At 37.8% G+C, this 24,208-nt stretch overlaps 4 protein-coding genes across 6 annotated transcripts; all 4 read left to right on the top strand.

Annotated features, from left to right (window-relative positions):
• The first annotated feature begins 3,436 nt into the window (after positions 1 to 3,436).
• LOC122341820 (DELTA-sagatoxin-Srs1a) lies at positions 3,437 to 5,251 on the top strand. The gene is made up of 3 exons (XM_043235466.1): positions 3,437 to 3,614; positions 4,227 to 4,350; positions 4,638 to 5,251. Exons 2-3 carry the CDS (start codon positions 4,250 to 4,252, stop codon positions 5,062 to 5,064), a joined length of 528 nt encoding a protein of 175 aa, XP_043091401.1. The 5' UTR covers positions 3,437 to 3,614; positions 4,227 to 4,249; the 3' UTR covers positions 5,065 to 5,251.
• Positions 5,252 to 7,176: 1,925 nt separating this feature from the next.
• apnl (actinoporin-like protein) lies at positions 7,177 to 9,355 on the top strand. Of its 2 annotated transcripts, XM_043235463.1 has the most exons (4): positions 7,177 to 7,195; positions 7,278 to 7,403; positions 8,006 to 8,137; positions 8,478 to 9,355. In XM_043235463.1, exons 3-4 carry the CDS (start codon positions 8,034 to 8,036, stop codon positions 8,926 to 8,928), a joined length of 555 nt encoding a protein of 184 aa, XP_043091398.1. In that variant the 5' UTR covers positions 7,177 to 7,195; positions 7,278 to 7,403; positions 8,006 to 8,033; the 3' UTR covers positions 8,929 to 9,355. The 2 variants fall into 2 exon arrangements, with proteins under 2 accessions (XP_043091398.1, XP_043091399.1); XM_043235464.1 differs by lacking the exon at positions 7,177 to 7,195 and having other exon boundaries at positions 7,259 to 7,403.
• Positions 9,356 to 13,571: 4,216 nt separating this feature from the next.
• LOC122341818 (5-demethoxyubiquinone hydroxylase, mitochondrial-like) lies at positions 13,572 to 17,293 on the top strand. 2 transcript variants are annotated; one of them, XM_043235462.1, is made up of 7 exons: positions 13,622 to 13,760; positions 13,851 to 13,930; positions 14,082 to 14,257; positions 14,431 to 14,545; positions 15,187 to 15,326; positions 15,609 to 15,677; positions 15,827 to 17,293. In XM_043235462.1, the coding sequence occupies exons 2-7, from the start codon at positions 13,882 to 13,884 to the stop codon at positions 15,902 to 15,904; spliced, it is 627 nt and encodes a 208-aa protein (XP_043091397.1). In that variant the 5' UTR covers positions 13,622 to 13,760; positions 13,851 to 13,881; the 3' UTR covers positions 15,905 to 17,293. The 2 variants fall into 2 exon arrangements, with proteins under 2 accessions (XP_043091396.1, XP_043091397.1); XM_043235461.1 differs by lacking the exon at positions 13,851 to 13,930 and having other exon boundaries at positions 13,572 to 13,760.
• A 2,525-nt stretch (positions 17,294 to 19,818) lies between these two features.
• On the top strand, positions 19,819 to 23,097 carry LOC122342175 (inositol 1,4,5-trisphosphate receptor-interacting protein-like 2). The gene has a single exon (XM_043235991.1). The coding sequence runs from the start codon at positions 19,927 to 19,929 to the stop codon at positions 21,613 to 21,615; it is 1,689 nt and encodes a 562-aa protein (XP_043091926.1). The 5' UTR covers positions 19,819 to 19,926; the 3' UTR covers positions 21,616 to 23,097.
• The last annotated feature ends 1,111 nt before the right edge of the window (positions 23,098 to 24,208 follow it).

Genomic DNA, 24,208 nt, shown 5'->3' with positions numbered 1-24,208 from the left:
TGTTCTCTCTGTTCTAAGCTCTCAACAACAACCACTCTATAAATCATAAGATATGTTATTTTACGCAAGATTATATTTTCTTGAATTGTACATTGCTTGAGAACCACAGTATAAATGTGTCTACTTTTCTACTTTTTCTACTTCTTCCAATGATCATGAGAAACCACACTATCAGGTGAAAACTCTTAAAATAGCTGCCTAATTTGATTGTAACTCACTCACTTTTATTGTATGGAAAAGAGCAGCATGGACATTCTCCTAGATAACTCCTTTATGTTAAGATATCTGCTAGATAACTCCTTTGTAAGTAAATGATGACATTTTTTTTTTTTTTTTTTTTTTTTTTTGAACTATCCCTTTAAGTAAAGTTTTAGTGTTTACTTTATAAATGCTGTAGAGGACAGCATAATAGCCACGGTAACACAAAGGAACTGTCCTCCTGACAAACCAAGAAGAGCAACACTGACAGAAGAACAAAAGGAAGAGACGAATAGGATGGAAACAATGGTATGATAACTGCCCTGGCTTTAAAGAATAGAGAGAATAGAGACAATTTTTTGGGAGCAATCAGAGGTAGAGGAGCCAAGACATGACAGAATCCTACAGAAAGAGAGAATGAGAAGACAAACAGGAACTGTAAAAGACATTTTTAAAGATAAATGGAAGGAGGGAGATAGGGACTTGTGAAACCACAGACAAAAAAAAGAAAAAAAGGCAGAGAAAGGAAAAAGACAGTTGTCCCAAATATGACAACTAAACTACATAAACAGTAAACATGAGCAAGCATGATTGAAGCACAGAATTATTTACATAATTTATCAAAGAAAGAAAGAAAGACCATGTCTTGAGAAAGACAAAATGTCTGTGCGACTAAGAAAAATGTTTGTTAGAAAAATTAGCATTTTACTGAATTAAACGGATACATTTCTGAAGCAATAGATTCCACAAGAGATATAAATTTTTAATTACAGAACTGATAAAAAATTAAGATATACTGAAATCGCACACGGCAACTTCCCATCATAATTCTTGCTGCATATTTGACACCTACTTTAACCTTTCAATCAATTTTCCAGTTTGGTTTATTCAGATAAATTACTCAACTTTAACCCCCTTCAACTATTTACTTATTTATAAAATATTTGAAATTCATGTGATGAAACATCGTGGTTTTCCTGCTTTCGTCAGGATTCACACTAGTCAGACCCGAAAACTGTGCAAGTTCTGGACTATCCAATAAAACTCTGCATACCTTCAAGGGCTCAGTCTTCTGTCTGTTTGACAAGTGAGTTTAAATCATTCCTGCAGGTTGCAGCCTCGCTCTTGCTACCTGGAGAGGACGCAAATGTATTCATGTCGCACGCCACCCTATCGATTACTGGGCTGCAGAGGAATGAAAGGGCACACCGCACAAATCATCATTAAACAAAAGATAAATATTCACACATTCCCAGCCCCAGACCCTCACTGAATCTCTGGAAACGCTCTTTATCTCGGCTAATTTGAATCTGGGGATCCGCTAACATGCCCGGTCGCATTAAAGCATCAGTGATAGGCTACATAACACACACAAAACGCCCCCACACACACAAAAAACGCACCTCAAGTGCACTCAAAATGTGATTAATGCCTTAGATTTGGTGGAGAATAAACAGAAAAACATTAGTCAGGCGTGAAACAACAAATACGAAGCTTGAGCACCTGTCCTTTTTTCTATTACCTTTTTCTCTCATCCCCACATCACTGTCTTTTTTCTCTCTCATTCACCTCTCATCTGCGGAGTGGCAGCATATATAATCCCTCCGTAATGGACGTTTAATATTTACACGTTTGGTGTAATCACTTAAATGCCTGTTTTACCACGGCCTTGTTTGGGTACTTGGAGGGCATCTGACAGCCTATTCATCACAAAGTGAGCGTGCGGAACCTCTCGCCCCCCTTAACAATCAATCAACCGACAACTCCAACCCCCTACACACACACACACACACACACCTCAGCCTGACTGTGCGTAATCACTTGTGTTTGCATAACCCCCCCAACACACACACACACACTTACACACAAACCCAAGAACGATACCTATTAGTCCATCATCTGAAAGGCCCTACCTGTGAATAGCTCCATAGGCTCCAGGGATTAATCTTTAGCCCTTCAGACGCACGGCAGCTCTATGCATTTAGAGAGCCTCCATTGGCTCAGGTAATGGGATGTGGACTTTACACTGAAATACATCTAATCATAAGGTTAGCTTTTGATTTCCTTTGAAAGGATTCAGCCGATGCCGAATTACCTCGGCTGGTGGAGAGAATGTGAATCAAGCATTTTAATGGATAGCTTTAGTTGCACTACTTCCAAAAAGTCGCTTTGAGCTTTTCTTGGTTTACTGTAAAGGCAAGAGAAATAAATAAATGGCTTATGGGGAATACTATTTATAAACCGACTGATTCATTATAATTCATATTAAAGAATCTCAATGGGTAGATTATAATCTTTAAATGTACCTTTAGCGAAGCATAAAAAGGATAGTTCAACCAGAAAAGTTAGTCAATTATTGAAGGAATTTTCATTTTTGGGTGAACTATCATAGCATAGCTCACTTAGCATCTGTTTTAAAATATATGCATAATTAATTTAATCAAGCAACAAAAAAAATTTAATAAAAAAACATCTTTATAATGTAAAATGTTTGATAATTGGAAGAGGATTAATAGGGTAAAAAGGTGTATATTTGCTGCCCCCTGTTGGAAAATTAATGAGGGCCCTGAACTTTGAGTCAGAAGTGAGGACATCTTAAATGCATTTCTGCAGATTTCTGGGTGTGTGAGTGAGTTTAAAATGTGCAAGAATGAGAGGGAAAGGTTTGTACATGTAGTGGAAATCACAAAATTCAAGTTTGTCAGCTGTAGGGTAGCGGCTGTGTGCGTTCGCTCACTTGCTTCATCAGACCATGACATGTTCAATCACACACTGTCAATTTTAAGAGAGAGACGCTCTAACATGCTTTGTTAATGTACTGTAAAGCAAATATTACACAAGTGCACTGTAATCTATTAATGCCTTTGCACCCTGTTTTTAAGCCTTATATCATTCTGTATCCCTTTTCACAAAGGTTTTGGGGCGTTGGTGGATTTGGTACTTTTCATCATTCATTTCAAGTACAATATTTGCACCATACCAAACAAGGCATATCATTATGCCATGTTTTCGTTAGCAAAGAGTCCATAATCAACCTATCAAAACACGAATTGTTGTAGAATTAGTCAGTATTTTTTTGTTTTTGTTACAAGATGATTCTTGTCTCTATGTCGTTTTCTGGGCAGTTTTATTGGCTGTGTGCCCATGAATTTTGTAAATGGTGCTTTGTGGATGAAGATTTATGCAGGCAGTTAGTCAGTCTAACTGCGTCAACTCCCATCAAACGTTTCTGCCATTTTTTTTTTCCCTGTCAGCATTGGAGGGGAAAGAAGGGGACACGCCTGTGTTTGTCAAGCAGGTGTTTGTGTGTCTACTAGTGTTTCTGTCATTCACCCACCACTTTGTTCATCTACGCTGAAACAGAGGAGCAGCAAACCCTCAATTCTCTCAGCAGCAGAAGCCTCTCTTACTAGCAGGTAACTGTCAAGTACTTCTTAACCAGTTCCATGCATGTGGTGTAAAAACAAAAGGTAAAAAAGCTTTTACCTCAAATACAGCAGTGAACGTTAACCCTTAATTCATCTGCGCTGTAACGTTGGTGAAAAGTCTAGCTGCTTGTGTCTGCTGGTGCATATCATGATTCTCAGCTCACTGCTTGTCTCTGCTAACAGTTTAGCTCTCTAAGCCATATGGAGCCCGCAAGTGGTTTTCCATATTCTGTCAGGCCTGTTATTAGAGATCTGTTAGCGCCTGTGCTAAAACTGAAGAAAAAACTTATCTGTGTACCTGCTGTCACATTTACTAGTTTCTGACAAGAAGACAAATTATGTCGGGCTGCATGTCAATCAAATGTATTTTATTAGAATGCTGAAGGTTTCGCGATACAATCCGTTTGCTTTAAAATAATAATTATGTAGCAGAATATCCAAGTTGCTTTTTTAAACTTTCATTGAATGAGAAAAAAAAAGAATATACATATATTTTTTACATGCACATGCATTTTTTACATGCACTGTGCATTTAGTACTTTGCCGAAAGCAATTTTCTTTTTGAAATATTTTTTCTTATAATATTTTTCCTCTTTCTAGAGCCCCACAGAAGCAGTGACAACATGCAGAACGCAGAAGCCGTGTCAGCAACTATAAACACTAATAGGAACTGTACAGTGGAGATCAGCAATGTTAGCGGTGCTTACTGCCTTATCAATCCAAAGTAAGGAGAAAATCAGGCCTGTGAAAATATTTTATTATTATGTTACTGGACAAATCTGTTTAGTAAGTGATAAAACTCTGTAAAAACTAATTTGCTTAAGTATAAAAATGACAAAGTTGAAATTGTTTCAATTATTTTGATGATGAGTTTAAGTAATGAAAAAACATGTTACTATGCTTCACTGATCAGATCATTTTTGGGTAAATTCTGTTTATTACTGGTATTTATAGCAATTGTGCATATCTTGAAAATATTATTGACCAAAATCAACTATCTACTTCTGTCAGAGTGTACATGTCCAGTGGTTTCAGTTATCATCCACCCCAACCCACCATCCGCACCACCAGGACCGAGGTTTGCTCATTCACTAAAGATGACAACACTGCCACCGGGGCTGTGGGTATCTTGACCTATGACCTCTTCCACATGCAAAACCGTATGTGCACTGAGCGTATGGCCGTTCTGTTCTCTATCCCCTTCGACTACCACCTCTACAAGAACGTGATGGGCATTGGGTTATTTGAAAGCAGCCGTGGATGTGACAAGGCCCTGTACAAGCACATGTATGAGGGGAAGGACTTCAGCCAGTTCACCCGTGCAGATGCGGGGGGAACTGGAATCATACACAGAGGAAAGAAAATAGACTTAAGGGCCACCATGTCTACTGTGGGCAAGGCTATTATTAAGCTAGAGGTCTATGACAAGATGGGCTAAACAAATTTTGTCTGACAATAACAGTACACACCCTTTTTTTATAATCTTAATCATCATAAGATATTAAATGTCATAATACAAATGCCATTGTGCTTTCAAATGTTGAAGCATGTCTGTATTAATACCTGCCCATTTTTCTGATAAAAAAATCTCAAAATGTGTCTAAATAAAAAGACTGTTTTGAAAACATGTGTTTGTTTCTTTGTCTGCACATACAGGTGCTGGTCATATAAATACAATATCATCAAAAAGTTAATTATTTCACTATTCACATTAAAAAAACTTGTATATTACATTCATTCATTACACACAGACTGATATATTTCAAATGTTTATTTCTTTTAATTTTGATGATTATAACTGACAACTAATTAAAAAAATCCCAAATTCAGTACCTCAGAAAATTAGAATATTACTTAAGACCAATACAAAGAAAGGATTTTTTAGAAATTTTGGCCAACTGAAAAGTATGAACATAAAAAGTATGAGCATGTACAGCACTCAATACTTAGTTGCTTCTTTTGCCTGAAATACTGCTGTTTCCTGTTGGAAAATTAAATTTGTCTCTCCATAAAAATGGTCAGCAGCAGAAAGCATGAAGTGCTCTAAAACTTCCTGGTATATGGCTGCATTGACCTTGGACCTCTGAAAACACATTGGACCAACACCAGCTGACATGGCACCCCAAACCATCACTGACTGTGGAAACTTTACACTGGACCTCAAGCAATGTGGATTCCAAAGGATTTCCAAAGGAAATGCACAGTTTACTTCAAAAAACATAACTTTGGACAACTCAGCAGCAGTCCAGTCCTTTTTGTCTTTAGCCCAAGCGAGACACTTCTGACACTGTCTGTTTTTCAAGCGTGGCTTGACACAAGGAATGCGACAGCTGAAACCCATGTCTTGTATACGTCTGCGAGCAGTGGTTCTTGAAGCACTGACTCCAGCTGCAGTGAATCTTTTGTTTCTCAATCCTCTTCAAGGTGTGGTACACTTTTTTTCGACCACATCTTTTCCTTCCCTTCACCTCTCTTTTAATGTGCTTGGACACAGAGCTCTGTGAACAGCCAGCCTCTTTTGCAATGACCTTTTGTGTCTTGTCCTCCAAGGTATCAATGGTCATCTTTTGGACAACTGTCAAGTCAGTCTTGAATGGATTTAGTGAAATAAATCAACTTTTTGATGATATTCTAATTATATGACTAGCACCAGTACAGTGTGTTAGGGCTGCGCAATTAATTGAAGTTTAAAGCGACAATTAATCAAATTCTAAATCCACTAATGTTATTCTGTGTGCTTCAGTTGTTTTTTTTCTTTCTACATGTTATTTTAGGGGTTTTTGTCTTGTTTAATTTTAGTTTTAGTATAGCATTATAATGCTATTCATATTTTAAAGAACACGCCAATCCGATGTATAGTTAAATTTATATTTGAGGCTTAATATCATAGAAAAGCAATACTTTTTCAGTTTTAGCTTGTTTATTTTCATCTAAAAATATGGCAGGCAGTTGCTTCAAGCAATGGTATAAACATCATTGACTGTAATTTGTGATGATCGTAATTGATAAATCGCAATTACAATTTCAAGGCAATAATCAGCAATTATTGAAATTGATTTTTATTCTTGCAGCTCTACATTGAGGTGATATTCTTGCTGTTGCTTATATTTACAGAGACTCTTTGCATTCATAAAAAAAATACAGAAAAAAAAAATCATGAAGTATACATAAATGTATGCACTTTCAGTAAATCAAACCCATAACCATGTTTTTGCTGTAGCATCAAATGCTACACAAAGACAAAAATATACATATATATAAATAATGCACACACAGTATTATATTCCCATCCCATATATCCCCATCCAAACTGTTTCAAAGTACTATTAGTTAACTATAGTGTAATACACTCAATAAAGAGTAATTACTGATTATCAGAACACCTCATCTAAAAAGTATTCCTCTAAATGCTGCCATGCCCACCCCTTTGAATCTGGGCTTGTCTTAAAAGTTGAGCAATTTCTGAGACAAATCTGTACATGCAACTTGTTCTGGTCTAACCAATCTACCAGTTTTGGGTGTGGAACTTTCCCACCAATGTCACTGATGCCTCTTGAGATGCTATGTGTGTGAGTGTTAAGTGTGTCTCCATGTTTGTGTAAGGAGGGTGTACACTAAATTTGAGTAAGCATGCTTTTTTTTTTTTCGCAGGTGGGTATGTACTGTTCTTGTTGCTGATCATGAAGACTGGGGAAGAGATGAAGTAAAAACACAGTGACTCTTTTGGAACGCACTGTTACTGCGCAACACACACACACACTCCGGAGTACCACAGAGGTAAGCCTTCAGTCTCCTTGAGATTAAATAATAATAACTTAATAATCAAAACTAAATACTAATGTATCCTTTTATTTCCATATTAAAACTATAACAAAGCAAAACGATTTATTCCGTTATGGACACTTGAGCAAATCTATTTCACACTCTTTGCTTCATTTAAAAGCAGTGCATTATAAAATTGAATTTTCTATAGGCACAATGGTTTTTGAAGTGGGGTCTCTGCATGTAATTACTGTAACCTTGTTAATTAGCTAGTTAACATTGACAATGGTAATAAGAAAGCGGCAGAAGTGAACTTAATATCTTGAAGAAGAGCTTAATCTAATTATTCTATGCTTTATATTTAAGTGTATGCACATATACAGACCAGACAGTGCAGAATCTTTTCCAGTTATAAAATTTGAATTTACACATTCATTCAGCACAGCACTTTAAATAGAGAACAATTAACTTTTGACAGGAAACTTTTTATCACTGAAAAGTTATTGTATTTTCGCTGCTGCCCTGCAGTGTAAACAAAACTGTACCCCACAAAGCAGTGGAAATGCAGACTTCTTTTCTCACACCATCCTTCTCCACTCTACTTCTCTCCGTTTCAGCCGTCAATCAGATCTATTGCACACCATCATGACTGAGTCTGCTGAGGCTGCCGCTGCCAACGTGAGCAGCAAGAGACACGCCACCATAGAGATCACCAACCTGACAAACAACTACTGCCTCCTCAACCCAAAGTGAGACTACAACCAGAAGCAAAACTAATGTTAAACCAAGCATTCAAAACTAAAACTTTGCATCTAAACTATATGTGTGTAACATGTATATATCTATTTAAAAAATAAAATGCATTAAGATGGATATTCTCTTATCATTCACCCACCCTCATGTCGTTCCAAACCTGTAGTCTTTAAAATATCATTTGTGTTCCAAAGAAGAAAGAAGGCATACATGTTTGGAACAACATTATGGTGAAAAAAGATAAGAATTTGAATTTGGGGTGGTAAACTATTCATTTAAATGTGCATTTTGTGTAGCAACGTGCCTGTGTATGATTCATGCATATAAATCTCACAGGGTCTATCTTGAGAGTGGTGAAACGTTCAATCCACCTCAGCCCACAGTGCGCCCCCTCAAGACCGAAGTATGCACTTTCAGCAAGACCAGCACTCAGGCTACCGGCAGTGTGGGGGTTATGACCTACGACCTGTTTGAGCGAAGCAGAAATGACTACATTGAGACCCTGGCCGTCATGTTTTCTGTCCCCTGGGACTACAATCTGTATAAGAATTGGTTTGCAGTAGGCATCTACCCGAAAGGAAAGGAGTGTGACCAGGCCCTCTATAAAGAAATGTACTTTCAGAAGAACCAGCAGGGCTTTGTGAGGGAGGAGGCCAATGGTTCAGGCATTAATTTTGAGGGAAGATCTTTGGACATAAGAGCCACCATGTGTCCATTAGGCAGGGCTATCATAAAACTGGAGGTGTGGGACAAGCTGCTGACTCCTTTAAGTCAGCAGGTTTGCTGAATCAGTCAGCCATTTAACTTTTTTGTTTACATGCCCTTATATGTATCAAAAATGTTTGCTTATACATTTACCAGTTGTTAAATCTAGCACTATTTCTTTTTTAGCATCCTAGCCAGCTCTTTAGGGTAATTTCAAATCTGTAAAATGATCTGAGTGTGTTTAAACTGGCTCTAATACCTCTGTAATATCAGACACTTTAAACTGTTTGCTTTTTCTGTCAGAAGAACGCCTCAGATGTGTGTTTACAGTCTGCTTATGCTTCCTGCAGGCTAAATCCGCTCTCATATCACGAAGCCATTGTGTTGTTATTCAGTCGAACCATCTTCTTGGTGATTTTTTTTTTCTCATCAGGGCAGAGATCCCTGTGAACAATACACACTCTCTGTACTGACTGCCACCGCTGAGGTATTTTCAAATAAATATTTATCTGCAATTTCGTAGTAATTCCTTTGCCTTTTTACTGAGCCTGAAGGCTTGGTGCTGTATGTATTGGTGTATTTAAAATCTCAAATGAGAGCCGAGGCTGTTCGCTGTAAGCTGGAAATGGTCCCGTGTAAATATTGTGCAGTATGTATTTGGAAATTCCTAATGCCTGAAGAGGGCAGCTGAACCATGGGAACCGAAAGACAGAGATGAAGATATAAAGAATGAATCAGAGCATCAAAGAACTGGCAGAACACATTTTACATCTTTAAACTCCTCTTGTCCTGAATAACTCCTTCAGCAGGCACTGAATGATGTCTCTCCAGCTTACTCAATACTCTTAATTCCCAATCAGAAACATCAATGCTAATTTATCATTAAGAAATGGAGCTGTAATTGGTTTTATTTAATGTTTTTACAACTACCTACCACTACTTGCCCAAATCCAGAGGGGACTGATATAAAGCAGTCATCAAGTTCAAAGAGCAACACCTCAGAAGACTGCAGCACTGTTACCAAAATCAAAAATAGAAACAAGTCTGTTCTAAAATCTTAATTCAATGGATTAAATTGCTTCTCAATCTATTCTTAATACTACAGCCCCACTATGACCAAATAAGAACAATGATCAAAGGTTTCTTTGTCTGTGTGCTGTGACATTTGCATGGAAAGCCATACATAATACAGGCTAAACGTCAGCTCTTTAACAGACATCCCTGGAGCATTATTGCACAGTGTAATAGGATGGCGGAGAACTGCTGTAAACAGATGGCAAGTGCTTTTCTGATGCTACAGTGGGTATCTTGAGTCAGGTGTGTGGATTTCCCTCACACTTGAGTTTGAAGCAGTATTCTTTTATTTCCCTTGTGTATTTATTTTGCACACTGCAAGGGAAATATTTCCCATTTTGCTTACACTGTTGTGTATTCGTGCATTTAAGCGCACGCATGCATGTCCGTGCACACCGCTAGAAAATGGCAATTAATAGTGACACGCATACCAAATAAAGTTTGCAGCGGTACTTAAAGGTGTACTATCTTAAAAACAGGTAATTAATCTGAGCTGGTAAGCTATTAACACATTTTTTCCCCAAATAAACTAAAAGCTACTGTTCTGTGCAAACACTGCTGCTTGTTTGAGCCAAAGAGTAAATTTTTGGCTGGTTAGCTTAAAACGAGTCTCTGCTGGTAGATGCCATTATGCCAGTAAATAGATGCCAGTAAAAAAAATTTTTTTTTTCCCATTGACGGTCATTCAAAAATACATTTTATGAAAAATACAGACTAAAACAAACAACACATAAACTGGAAATATTCCATTATATTACAGTAGATATTTTTGGAGGGCTCTTAAAAGCGTGAAATTTTGTTTGTGACTATTTTTCTGTCTGCTCTGTCTGTGAACCAAAATCCTGAAAAAGATTTTTTCCCATTTCTATTTTTGATTTCCATTTGGAGGACAAGCTGTTTAGTCACTAGAGCCCTCACAAGGAGAAGTGGTAATTTGTGAAAGGACACACATAAAGTAAACCTCAGAGACATATGAGGAGGGAATTGGGCAAAGGTTGTCCTAAAATGCAAGAGTTAGAGCTAATTTGAGGGTTTTCACTTTTCAGATCAGTGCACAAGATCATGAAATGATCTGATAGTGTTAAAGTTCAACTGTAGAAGGTCCAGTGATGTGAATTTAAGATCACAGTAGTTTGCATTGGAGACGTTTACTAATGTACTAAATATTACATCTTTCATGTTATACATAACCTGGACTTGACTGTACTCAGAAAAATGTTATGCAAAATGTCTGTGTCAAGTCTGAATACAAATTTATCAGAGAGTGTGACTAGTATGTTTGTTCATAATTGATTCTTCGCAAAAGCCTGCCCTCCTAAGTTACTGTTGCTGAGTTCGACTATGCACTCTTATGCCAAACATAATGTTCTCACGCAATGAAAAATACATTGCGGAGAAAAGAGAAAGCTGACAACACACTGACCAACAAGACAAAGCAGGTTACTTTTAGCATGAAACAAAGTCTCAGCTTTCAAATTATGTTATTTTGTAAAAATTATAAAAGCAATACAGCTTTGTTGCACTTTAATGTGTCATGACAGATCGCTGTAGCACATCAGTTCAACCGGCATTCAAATTCATTGTCTTCCTCTCTACTAGTCATTCATTGCACAAAAATTAACATCATAAGCTACCTTCTTTGAAAAACATGAATAGACACCATTTTTGAAGCTCAAGTCAACCGATGACTTAGATCTACCCTTCTGTCTGGTTTGATTGTCGGACAAAATGGCAGATTCTATGTTACGATTGGTCAGATCGCCTTTCAATCAAGTGCCCAGCAAAGAGTTAATAGGACTTAAGTCCAGATTTGATTCAGAATCCAACACAGAGTACCCCAACTCTGAATCCTTACTAAAAAATTCTCAGTACCAGTAAGATGTTAACTGTTATGTAATCTGACATTCAAGTTCTTTTTAAAGGTGTATAAATTCAGATTTGCTGTAAATTTTATTGTTTATCATCTGCTGGAAAAAAAAAAAACAGTTCTGTGCTATTATCATTACAGCTGTGGTTTGGTTTCCCCGCTCTCACGTAATGAGAATGACTGTTAAAACTTTATAGTCATAGTCATTGTCCAGACCTTTACATAGCATTCAAAATACACATTTTATCAATTATTGCATTCCCTGGGAATCTAAACTTAAAATGGTTAAACACATTCTATAAAAGCGGAATACAGTCTCTGTCTTAAATAGTGTCCATACAAATACATGATCATACAAATACATAAGTAATTATCTTTACGTGTATTGCGAGATAATCTCCGACATTCTCTGTCAGAAGCTTTTACAAGACCAAGAAAAATACATTTCAAGTCTGCAAATAGATTAATATTGTTAAATCATAATTCAAAGGGGTTTACTGCTGATATTTGCTGTGTGAGAGTGCCACTGTGTGGAGGGATGAGGTAAAGTGATTCAAACCTGCATACATTATACATAAAATACATGGTTTAATGGTTATATTAGGATGCTATGAGCTGTTAAATCATGTGTAAGTAAAACAAGCCACATATGACTAGATTTCATAAAAATAAAATGGAATGCTTTTAAAAGGGAAGAGTAAAAGTGAAAATACAGAAGAGAGTTGATGTGTGTGTGTGTGTGTGTGTGTGTGTGTGTACAGTTGTGTTTGCTTCTAAAATTATTTACCCCATGTTTGAACTGTGCTTCAGTTTTTCAGTGGTTCTTGGGCAGCAGGACTTCACACTGTTCTCTGATCTCAGCGATGGCAGCATTCAGACGTGCTGCAGGTGCTGTGTCAACCCCCACCAGCAGGCGCCCACTTGGCTGTGTCCAGACTGACAGCATCTCCTACACAAACAAGAATATCAACAAATCCAGCAGAGTACCATCTACCATGTTTCAGACACACGTGCGCTGCACAATACAGCAAAATAAAGGATCCGTTCCATTGCTTCATACACATCTTGTTTTATCTGAATTTTTAGAAGCGTTTATAAGAGCCTGAACCACACAAGAACTTTAATCTAACACTGTTTATACTCTGAGAATAAGTAACCTTTAAAGCAATCCAATATGCATTTTAGGGCAGGCATGAAAAAGATAAGTTGTAAAACATTCAAATGTTGTAAGCATTATGCTAAACAACATTATGGAAACAGTACTATCCAAACAAAATGTTGCATGCAGATAGGCCTAATAAATAATACTGTTTACTAATAAAGAAAGAAAAAAAATTACTTGGGTCAGCTTGGGTAAATTCAATGAATCCAAAAATTGGACGTGTGCAAATCCATATAAAATTGCATAAGAACTTCATTAAAATCCTCTATAACAAACAAACAGAGAGAGGATAACATAGAGGAAAAACTTTGCATTGCCAACAACGTTTCGGCACGACCACAGAAGTCAAGAAACTAAATAAATAATAGGCAAGCAAGTTACCTGTATTATTTGGTATATTAATAACTGAATTTATTTAATTAACCGTTTTAACACGTGATTTTTGCACTATAACAAGTCACGCGTTAAAACGCTTCAACAAATACATTTAGTAATACAATATATTTATTTACTATATCAGCTCAGTAATATTTTACCTTTGTTGAGACATTTGGAAAATAAATGTCTTACCTAGGCGCGAATGTAAAGTTCTTCATAACGCCATTGACGTAATATTTAAGCGCCGATTACAATGTTTAGTAAACGCTATTCCTGCGACACCGCCCATCTAGAGTCTTTTAATGACACTTATCGATTTTTCCGTTATCAAAAATAATTGCAAACATGCACAGGTTTGTCAGACCTCTTATGCTTCGTGATTCTAAACAGCGGTTATTGCCTACAGCGGGTCAACTTTGTACAAAAAACAAATGTAAGTATTACCGAGACAGATTCATAACTGCATATTACATTACATTCCTTTGCATATAAATTACAACCACACGTTCTGTAATTGTTACAGAGCAGAAAGAACTTGGCATGTTTAACGTACGATGCATGTTATATTGTGCGATGCTTGGCAAATGTGTGATGTTTATCATGGTAAGTTAGATATTTATTTGTATGTTAAGCCATAATTTTGTATATATAAGTGTTCAGAGCTCCTGTATATTAAAACAAGCTGCATGTGTGTTTGTGAACACACCAATAACGTTCCTTTCTATGGTACTCTATTACATGTGTGTGTTTTCAGCTGTTGTATTCAGTGCAAGGGGATATGTTGTGCTGCCTCCCACTAACGATGAAGAAGAAAAAGCCATGCTTCACAGGATGATGAGAGTGGATCATGCAGGAGAATATGGTGCCAACCGAATCTATGCTGGTCAGATGGCTGTTCTTGGCCGTACACAAATCAGTCCGCTCATTCAGGTATCAGTCCATAAACTGAAGATGAGCATTATTATACATAGATTACCGTTTCCCTATACCACATTTGGGAGGGTTTGTTTAGAAAAAAACAATGTTCAGTGAGGTCTGACATAATATGGAACAAGGCATTCAATGCGATGTTGAATGTGATGAAATATTAATTACTGTTAAAGGAAATGTGGGATCAAGAGAAGCAGCACCTGTGTAAGTTTAATGAGATACTGGCTGAGAACAGAGTGCGTCCAACCATTCTACTTCCGCTTTGGCACATCGCTGGATTTGCTCTTGGTTAGTGTGACCTTTACATTATTTCTACACTATTTCCTTTCCTTCATTTGTGTGTGTGTGTGTGTGTGTGTGTGTGTATGTGTGTGTGTGTGTGTGTGTGTGTGTACAAAACAATTGTTGGTGTAAAAAAAAAAAAAAAAAGCACTTTATAGGGTCGCCTTCTTATGGAAAACCTGTAAATATTAGGAAAGTTAATATTAGGAAATATTAGTAATTTTAGCATTGCATCACTTGCTCACAAAACTTTGACTATAGTTATGCTTTTATTAGCTTTTTGTACTCTCATTCTTACAGCACCCATTCACTGCAAAGGATCCATTAGTGAGCAAGTGATACAATACTGATATAATTTATCAAAATGGGTTTCTATTCCCTTACTATCACTTTAATCAATTTTAATAAAACTGTCAAATGAAATTGCTCCTTTAGGTAGAGTCTTTATGCATTGATTTTTAAACATTCTTCATTCAATGAATGAAAATCACAGACAACCGTCATGGAAAATCATTGGTCAAATAATGTGAAACTGCTGTGTCTACTTGATGTGTGTCTACTTATTTGTTATTTGTAATTAAAAAGAATCTTTACTGAGTTTAAAATAAAATATAACATTGGAAAGTTACACATCCATTTTTGGACAGGCGCTGGCTCCGCTCTTTTGGGAAAGGAAGGTGCGATGGCCTGCACTGTGGCTGTTGAGGAGAGTATCTCAGAGCACTACAACAGTCAGATCAGAACTCTAATGGAGAAAGATCCTGAGAAGTACACCGAACTGCTGCAGGTTTGTATGAGCCTGAAAACGCCAGACTTCAAACTTCACACACAAAGAAGTTGTGGAATTATTAGAGGATTTAAATTCGAATTGCCTCTTTAATATTGCAAGTTGTATTTTCACTTATGCTGCTATGTTATTTATACAAAGTATAAAATAATGTTCAGTAGAAGCATTTTGAAAAGCATGGTCTCAGATTCAAAACCCTGCTAAAAATGAATGGATGATGATAATAATGCAGATAAAATGTTAGTCATTTAAAGCGATGAGGGTTTTTTTGGTTTTTGTTAGCTGATTAAAGAACTTCGTGATGATGAAATGGAGCACCTTGACACTGGACTGGAGCATGATGCTGAATCAGTAAGTCAAAATTTTTCCCCGTGACAGAATCTCTTGCATGAACTACAATATTAAAACCCAAATCCTTGATAACTGTAAAAAAGCCACAGAGATGTTTTTGCTCTGCCATTTTATTTTTCACTGACTTCAATGATTTATCTTTATTGCAGGTGCCTGGATATCAGCTGATGAAAGCAATCATACAGGCAGGCTGCAAAGCTGCAATCTGTGTCTCTGAACATCTCTAAATATTTTCGTTTACTAAGTATTTTAGGTTATCCTGATATCTTGTAAATATGAATGCTACTTTTGCTATCTTTGAAGTGTTACAAATATTTTTTGCTACACCAGCTTAATTTGCAGATGGAGCCATTTTGGGCTTATTTCTCTAATATGTGTAAATACTTTGGTTCTATCAAAACATTGCTCTGTTTGTTTGAGCATCCCATCCATTATCTCTTTGTGTGACCAGTAGGTAAAAATTCAGAAAGAATGTTTTCCAAAAATACAATTGTTGCCATTTCAATGCAATGGCACTAGTGTTGTAGAAATGACATATTTTATCTGTAATGACGTGTTCCTCAAAGCAGTATACAGTGGTATGCAAAGGTTTGGGCACCCTTTTGCAGAATCTGTTAACAAAAGTCTTAACAAAGTAAGAAAGATTATACAAAATGCATGGTTTTTTTTTTATTTAGTATTTTCCTAAGTAAAATACTTCACACTAAAGATGTTTACATTTAGTCCACAAGACAAAAAAAAATATTAAAATGACCCCCTTAAAAGTTTGGGAACCTTTGGTTGTTAATACTGTGTGTGTTAGCCTGGATGATGTAACTGTTTTTAGCACTGTTCTTCAGAAAAATCCTCCATGTCCTGCAGATTCTTCAGTTTTCAGCCTGGGGTGAAAACTTTTGAACAGGATGAATATGTTCAAAGTTTTCTTTTTTTGTTGCTTTATTTTTTTTTTCTCCACATAGTACTACCCTTTGGAAGCAACAGAAGAAACTTACTTGCATGTTTCCAGAAGACAAATTAAGTACAATTTGCCTTGATCTTCAAAGTTTTCACCCCCGGCTCTTCATGCATCTTGTTTTCTTCTGGAGCATCAGTGAACGTTTGAACCTTGAGTCCCTAAACTTTCCTCAGTGTGAAAAGATTGATCTCAAAATCATACAGTCACTGTTGGAAAGGGTTAAAATATGCAAAAAAAACTGAAGAATCTGCAGAACATAGAGGATTTTTCTGAAGAACAGTTTAACTGTTCAGAATAAAACAAGAGATTTATGTCACAAAACAAAAAAACAATCGTAGGTCATCCAAGTTAACACAATCAGTATTAACAACCAAGGGTTCCCAAACTTAATTTTTTCCTTTTTTTTGTCTTGTGGACTATATGTATTTTACATTTACATTTTACATAAATAACTTACTCAGGATAGTACTCAATAAAAATAAAAAAAAATTCACAAAAGTGCCCAAACTTTTGCATTCCACTGTAAATATTTTTTAAATCTATGTATTGTAATTTTACACATGGCCAAAGTTTTTGTCTCATTCTGAGGTATATAAAATAATAATATACTGTAACTTTTTATCATTCACAGTTGTGTTGCTATTAAAGTCATGTATTTTTACAAGATGTGTGCTTGCAAAGACAACTTTGAACACAAGAGGGCAGTCGTTCTCTGTTAGGTAAAAGATAAAATACAGCCACCAACACAACAAGATTCAACTGTTGAAACTATTTTTGGTCATAAAAAAAGAGACCACACAAATACTATATAATATGCTGTAAACATGCTCATTTGTTCTTAGTATACGTATATATTGTCTGAAACATTTGCAGTATTAAAGGAAGTTAGCACACGGGTGGCTATGAAAACGTAACATAATCTGTGTAGCAGAGACGCGGGGAACAGCTGTCTCCATCTCCTCGTGCTTCCCATGACTTAATCTATGAGGGCATAAAGTCACCCTGGAAGGTCCGTAGAGAGTGTGAGACCCTTGCTTTCAGTTTTAGTGTCTGAGGGTTTTCCTAGGATGTTGCTGATTGGTCAGTTTGGTTTAATAAGAAGAGAGCAGGCCATTAGAACTGCACAAATTATACTCCAGACCCCTTCCTTTGCTTTGTCTGGAGTCTTTTATGTTGATTTTGCTGCATAAAGGTTCTTAAGAGGCCTGTTTAGTTTGGCAGGTTCTGTTAGGGGGCAGAGCTACTGTATGCTCGCGTTCAGAGAGAAGGAGGCTGATGCAATCCCAGTGTAACTACAAGTATTCCTCAGCTTTCAGCGTACCGTCAACTGTGACCACACGTAACCCTTAACAGACTTCAAGTTTGTGAGGTTTTCAACTGCCCACTAGCCACAGGCTGCCTCTCGCCCGTGCTGTCTTTCTCTCCTACTTTTATTTCTAAACATATTCTCTTGTATATTTGCATTGCTTAATGTGGTGCAGAAGCTGCCACACAAACTTTTGTTCTCGTGATGTGTCAGAGGAAGCTGACCCATCTGGAAACACTGCATGAGTTGCTCATTGTGAGCAGATCACATGTCCTTAAGTCTTAATAGCACACTGTTTTCAGGGAGCTAAAGCTATTTGCATAGACTTAAATGGGTAAGATCCACACAAAATATAAACTATTTGCCAGTATTTAAGAAATTAAGAGTAATAACGGTCTTAAGAATTCAGCTGTTTCTCTCTTATTAATACTTAGTATAGCTCGCTGCAAACAAGTTTTGACAATGTATGTCTTGTGCTCAAAAGATTAAGCACAGACTTAGTGTTGTGAATCATGTAATTGTTTAAATCTGTTTCTCAGAGCTAGTTTCCCTCAAGACACACATGCTAACCACAAGGCTTTTTTTAAAGGCAGAGAGCTGCATTCAAATAAAAATGTGCATTTACCTCCACTTTTTTTTTAGTTGCTGATACCATTCAGACAGCTTGATATTTTTAGAGGGGGCTACAACGATCAAAATAGCACGAGGAGTTTGATAAGAAGGTACATGGCAGAAAAGCAGCTGTAATTGCCTCCTGTCTGTTGCCTTTTTAAGTTCCCTATCATGAACATCACTTCCTTCCTCAGTCATCTGCTTAGTCCCAGCAGACCAGTTATAGTGTTATCTAAACTGTTCCGTCAGCCTTATTTAGCAAGCTGTCTTTGTGTTTGTCCTCTGACGGGTCATACAGGTTTGTGTGACTTAGCCAGGTGCTGGTATGCTCTGTCTATGAGTGTCTTTACTTGATGCATTACTTCCATGCACATGGGCTTTGTTTGCATTTAAAAAAACATCAGAAGGTCTTGGTAGCGACATGCGCATGGCAGAAAAGGTGTGGTTTTTCTGATATAAAAGTGTGCACTGACTCTATTTGCTTAAATTCAAATTCTGTGCACTGTACACTGGCCTGGTGCATTTTGGATGATGTGATTAGGGAAGTGAACTGTATTCGACTAAGCTTTGAACATGCCATTCTAAAACCTTATGTCTATAAAGAAAGATAATATTAATAGGCCGATGCAGTATAGAAGCACTTTTTGTACTGAATGAGAGAGAAGACAGTGCTTGCTTGTTCAGCATCACAGGGTCAAGGGTGACCGGGGGAGGGCTCACGCTGAGGTTAGGGGTCAGTAACGGATCAACAAAGATACTGATTTCTTACTGTGACACTCCATTCACAGAGAACTGTGTGAAATACTGTGTGTTTGTGTGTATAGTGTTTCTGTAAACTTTCTCAGTGATCGTCTGTGTTTATAGGGGCCACACCCCTGCTGACATAATTTTCTGTAATTTATTCTTAACATTTTAGTAAAGGAGTTGTGTGATGGTATTATTGAAAAACAATTTCCTTTTGTGTTTTAAAGGAAAAAGGGCACTTGTACAGATTTAAAACCAAACCGAGGGTGAGTTTTAGGATTGAACTGTCTTTTAAGCATTTCACTGTTTATGTTTACTATTAACACTTAAAATGTTTAGAATGGTATGTTTTTTCAACCCATACATGTATTTAGAGGTAATCGTGCTGTCTAAACCTCTAAGTTAAGGGCCCATTCTGTCAGTTGGCACTTCCCATTTTGAGGTCTGTTTCTTTAAGAGAAGAGGGAGGAGGAGTGTGGACAGGCTCTGAGTTTTGAACGCCTCTTTTTTTTAAACAGAAATTCCTCTCTCAAGAGTTTGGCATTTCCTCTGAGCTCACACACTGAGAGCCCACTCTCCTGTTTCACACAGTGCTCACTTGCGACAAAAGGGGGGATTTTCAAACATCCTGAATGAGAGGACTTCTCTTGCCCTCGGCACATGCCGCATCTGCAAAAAAACTTCACAAGGTAAACTTGCCCCTACACAACAGTTTTTTCTCGAGAGGACTGAAAGAACATCAGCTCGGCCTTTTTTTCAGCATCTGGGCGAGTGGTTCACAATGGGCTAGCCCCAACTTTTCCCACAGAGCTGGAGTGGACTGGAAGAGAACAGGGAGGAGGAGGATGAGCGTTTACACCCTGAACCTCAGGTTGTTCTGGCCGCTGGTCACTTGCCTCCTCACTGCTCTTCTGCTACTGCACCAGTACATCTTCAGAGGAGCCGAGGACCAAGAGAACGACTGCACTGACCAGGGACCCGGGGCTGTTACACTCTTCAAGTACATCCTAGCTTTTATCTTATGCTACTTCTTCATAAAGTACTGCTCAACTCAACCTGGCACTGCTAGGAGGGGTTTCCACAAAGTCTCGGAGGTTCACGGAAAGTCAGGGGTCTCCAAGAGAGAGCTGTTGGACGATCACTACGAGAGGCATGTGCGTCTTTCGCCGCACGTGCTGGGCCACAGCAAAGCCCATGTCGCCAAGCTGGTGAGTGAACTTGTCAGAGTAGGTCGGACCGACGTCCCACCGGAGTCTTCTCTGGCCTTCCGCGGTGACTTCATCCAGATCGGCAGCTCCTATGAGGAGCACAAGGTGGGCTCACCGGATTGCTTTGACATTCTCGTGCCTCTGAGGGCACCCCGTGGGCTAAAATTGGAGGCTGGCGTTTACACTGGCAAACCTGGGGGGCCACCGCTTTGCACGCTAAACACGCCTCGCAAGGCAGAATGGACACGCCGTCACAAGGCCTTCATGGACACGTTTATGCACCTGCACAGCGCTCAGAGTGTCTATAGGATGAGCCCAGAATCTGTGCAGCGCTGGTTTTACACAGCCACCCAGCGCTGCCTCGCCGCTGTCCGTTACCCGTTTGAGCAGCGCTGCTCCCTCAGCCTGTCTCTCAGTGAGGAGCAACAGGTGCTCCTCCGCCTGACCCCTCGCTCCGATTATGTCTGCTGCCACATCTCCATGGGCATCCGCCTGATCCCAGCCTTTCCTCTTGCCGATGGTGCCTTCTTGGTAGCATCCCGGCAGGGCCAGCGGGGAGAAGACCTTTGGACGGTGTACTTTCCCAGACAGGAGCAGAGACTGCTGGCTTGGCTAAAAGGTAGACTCCCCCCCAACTCGTGTCACCTGAAGTGCCTTCAGCTTCTCAAAGAAGTTCGTAACCTCAGTGGAGAGACTCTGGATCAGAAGTCTGGAGCTGAGTGGGGAGGGGTGCTATCATCCTATGCTTTGAAGACCACATGGCTTCGTCTGCTGCTTAGTACACCCCCTGAATCCTGGGATGAGTGCTGCCTTGTGGACCGGCTAGATGATCTTCTTCGCAGTCTGAAGGAGAGCTTACAGTCTCGGGCCCTCTGCCATCTTCTCCTCGGAGGAGTTAATGGGTTTCTGCCAGACTCTGTCGTTCTACCCAAACTTGTAAAGGAGATGGTACCCGCCAACCTGTGGGCAGAATTCAGTGACGTCACCCTCGACATGGTCTCCGCCCGACTGGCCTACTCCTGGAACCACCTCCCTCGTCTAATTCGCCTTGGGCGACCGCAGAGGACCAGCCTTGGCAGAGGTGTCCGCTGCAAATATATTGATGCAGAGTAAAGGTCAACTATAAATGGTATTGCTGAATACAACCAGATGTTGGTCGCTACATCTTAGTTGTTTATGTTTTTGGTAGCTGAAATCTTTCTATGTATCTGAATTTTTTGGGGGGGATTTTTTCAGAAGAATGGAAATAGTAGCATTCAGTAGGTACAGCAATACTTTTAGCAAATCATGCTTTGTACTGTACAAATCAGTATTGTACTGTAATTTTAGAACGTACGAAAGCAAGACCGTTTGAATTTCAGTTTTTGTTGAAATTTAAGATATCAGTTATAGAGAATCTGATATATTAAAACTTGATGTTTAAAAGAACAGTAACTGTTTTATATATTTAGTTCCCTCCAGACATAGGTATGGAGATAAAACTCTAGACTTGTGTTGACTCAGGGTGACCATGATGTCACGGTTTTAGGTTAGTGAGCAGTCAAAACAGCATAAACACCAAAGTTTTTCCACACCCACACAGTATTAGTAATGCCAGCCTTAACAGATGAACATCCTGTTTTTGCTGGGAAGAACTGCAGTGTGACCACTGTAAAAATATCTTCTGCAGTAACATTTTGATTAAGCAATGTAAAATTGATGGCCTGATCATTGCAGACCCAAATATATGCTGTATTTTGAATGAATAATGTTGTTTAATAAATGTAGCAATTTCAGTATTGCTTAATAGATTGCTTAAGCACTCCCTGAATGAGTGAAATCATAATCAGGGCTTTAGTTCATCTTAGTTCATTACCTTAAATTGGCTCTATAAGGATAAGGCACTGATGGAATTCCCTTTGCTTCACTTCATCTGACTTGTCTACAGGGACCCCAACATGCGTGCACATGATCTTCTTCCTCAGAGACATGCTCTACAGGCTGTCACCATGGAGACACGCTAACTCAGCCCAGGGTCACTTCTTTTTGCTGCAGCTTTAGTGTTAATGGCTGATTGCAATGCATTTACTTTCACAAAGGAAGCAGAGATCTGTATTGATCCCTTGCAGGTACTGAGTGCCACAGGGTTACTTTGGTAGTCTCTGTTCATACCTCATCTATCAACAAGTTCTCGTTCGTGTTCATGTATGACAGACATGTATCTTAGTTTCATTAGCTTTATACGGAAATGAAGTGATACCAAAGCAAAAGTCTATGAGGCTTATTTTTGTCTGTTGCCTGAAAGCAGAACAGAATATGAAATAAGGAAATGAAACGGCACAATCTGAAAACAATGCTTAAATGTAGTCCAAAACAAGCTATATAAAATACAGTGTAACTAATGTTGAATGTATATGTATATTAATGTATATGTCATTTAATGTATATTTGGTACTGTATGAGAATGTAAGTTGATTGTAAAGCACATTGTACTTGATGTACATAATAGAGAAAAACAATCTGTATATATACATATATATATAGTAGATATAATTTATACATGTATTTTAATGAAATAAATATCTATATTTTGGACTGCACAGTTTTGTTGAATATTTGCTTATTGTAACAGCTAAAATTATTTTTAACAGACAAAATAGAATATAGGATCAGAACTAAAAGCCAATTTATAATTTCATTTTATTTCCCATATATTTTTCTGTAAACGGGTAGTGTGGTTGTTTTAATTAAAAAAAAAAAAACATACACAATATACGTTACACAATATCTCCTCTTTAAAATAATTACAAAATTAGTCTATACATTTGTCACGTCATAGTTCATAATACTAAACTCCAAGCTTGTTTTTTTTGTTTGTACAGTCACAGTAATTATCTTCTGTATATTCTTGTTTGTCAGTGTTTATTTTCAGTTGAGTGTTATGTTTAGAGCAATGTGGCTCATTGTCAAATTATAGTGTGGCATAAAGCTGGTGCTCTAAGGATATCATCTCATCCTTTCTAATTATCATTTAATTTATGCACTTGCTTGCAGGATTTGATTTGTTGTCAAAGCACATCACATCTGTAGTCATGGATGCATGATTGGATGGGAATGTGTGTGCTAGTAGAGGTTAGTAGTGTTTGGGAAACAACTTATAAAAAAAATCTTAAATCTGTTTTTTAAACAATCTCACGGGATGCAAGGCAAATGCATCTTTACAGTGTCTCTAATAATATTTCCAAGTGTGGGTCTCATACATTTTTTATGAACCCAGTCATTTGGATATATTGCACCTACATTTTTACCCAACGTTTTAGTAATCGTTTACTTCATACGCTTCATGTTAAACTCTCAAACGATTTACAAAAGAGAAACATTAGCAGTTCAATAAAACAGACCAAAAAAAGCATAATAAAAGTTCACGTAGGTTAACTATCTTATAAGCTTTCTGAAGTCAAATTATAGTTTTGTAAAGGAATGAAAATTTAATATACTTTAATATAGCAGTATAAAATATTGCTTGTCGGCTGTGGTCACCATGCATTTTAATTGTAGCCTACAGAAAAGAGTAGCTTGGATATTTTGCTGTACACACAGCAACTCTTTTGTGGAGGTAATATGGGTCAAAAGACAAGACGGTCAGGAAATAAAAGAATTATATTTGGGTGAACTATGTCTTTAAAACCTAGCAAAAAGATGTTATGTTATGACAGCAGGGGTCACT

Source organism: Puntigrus tetrazona, chromosome 3, assembly GCF_018831695.1.
Source record: "Puntigrus tetrazona isolate hp1 chromosome 3, ASM1883169v1, whole genome shotgun sequence".
Classification (NCBI taxonomy): domain Eukaryota; kingdom Metazoa; phylum Chordata; class Actinopteri; order Cypriniformes; family Cyprinidae; genus Puntigrus; species Puntigrus tetrazona.
Note: the sequence above shows the minus strand (reverse complement) of the source record. Positions and strands in the feature narration are given on the sequence as shown.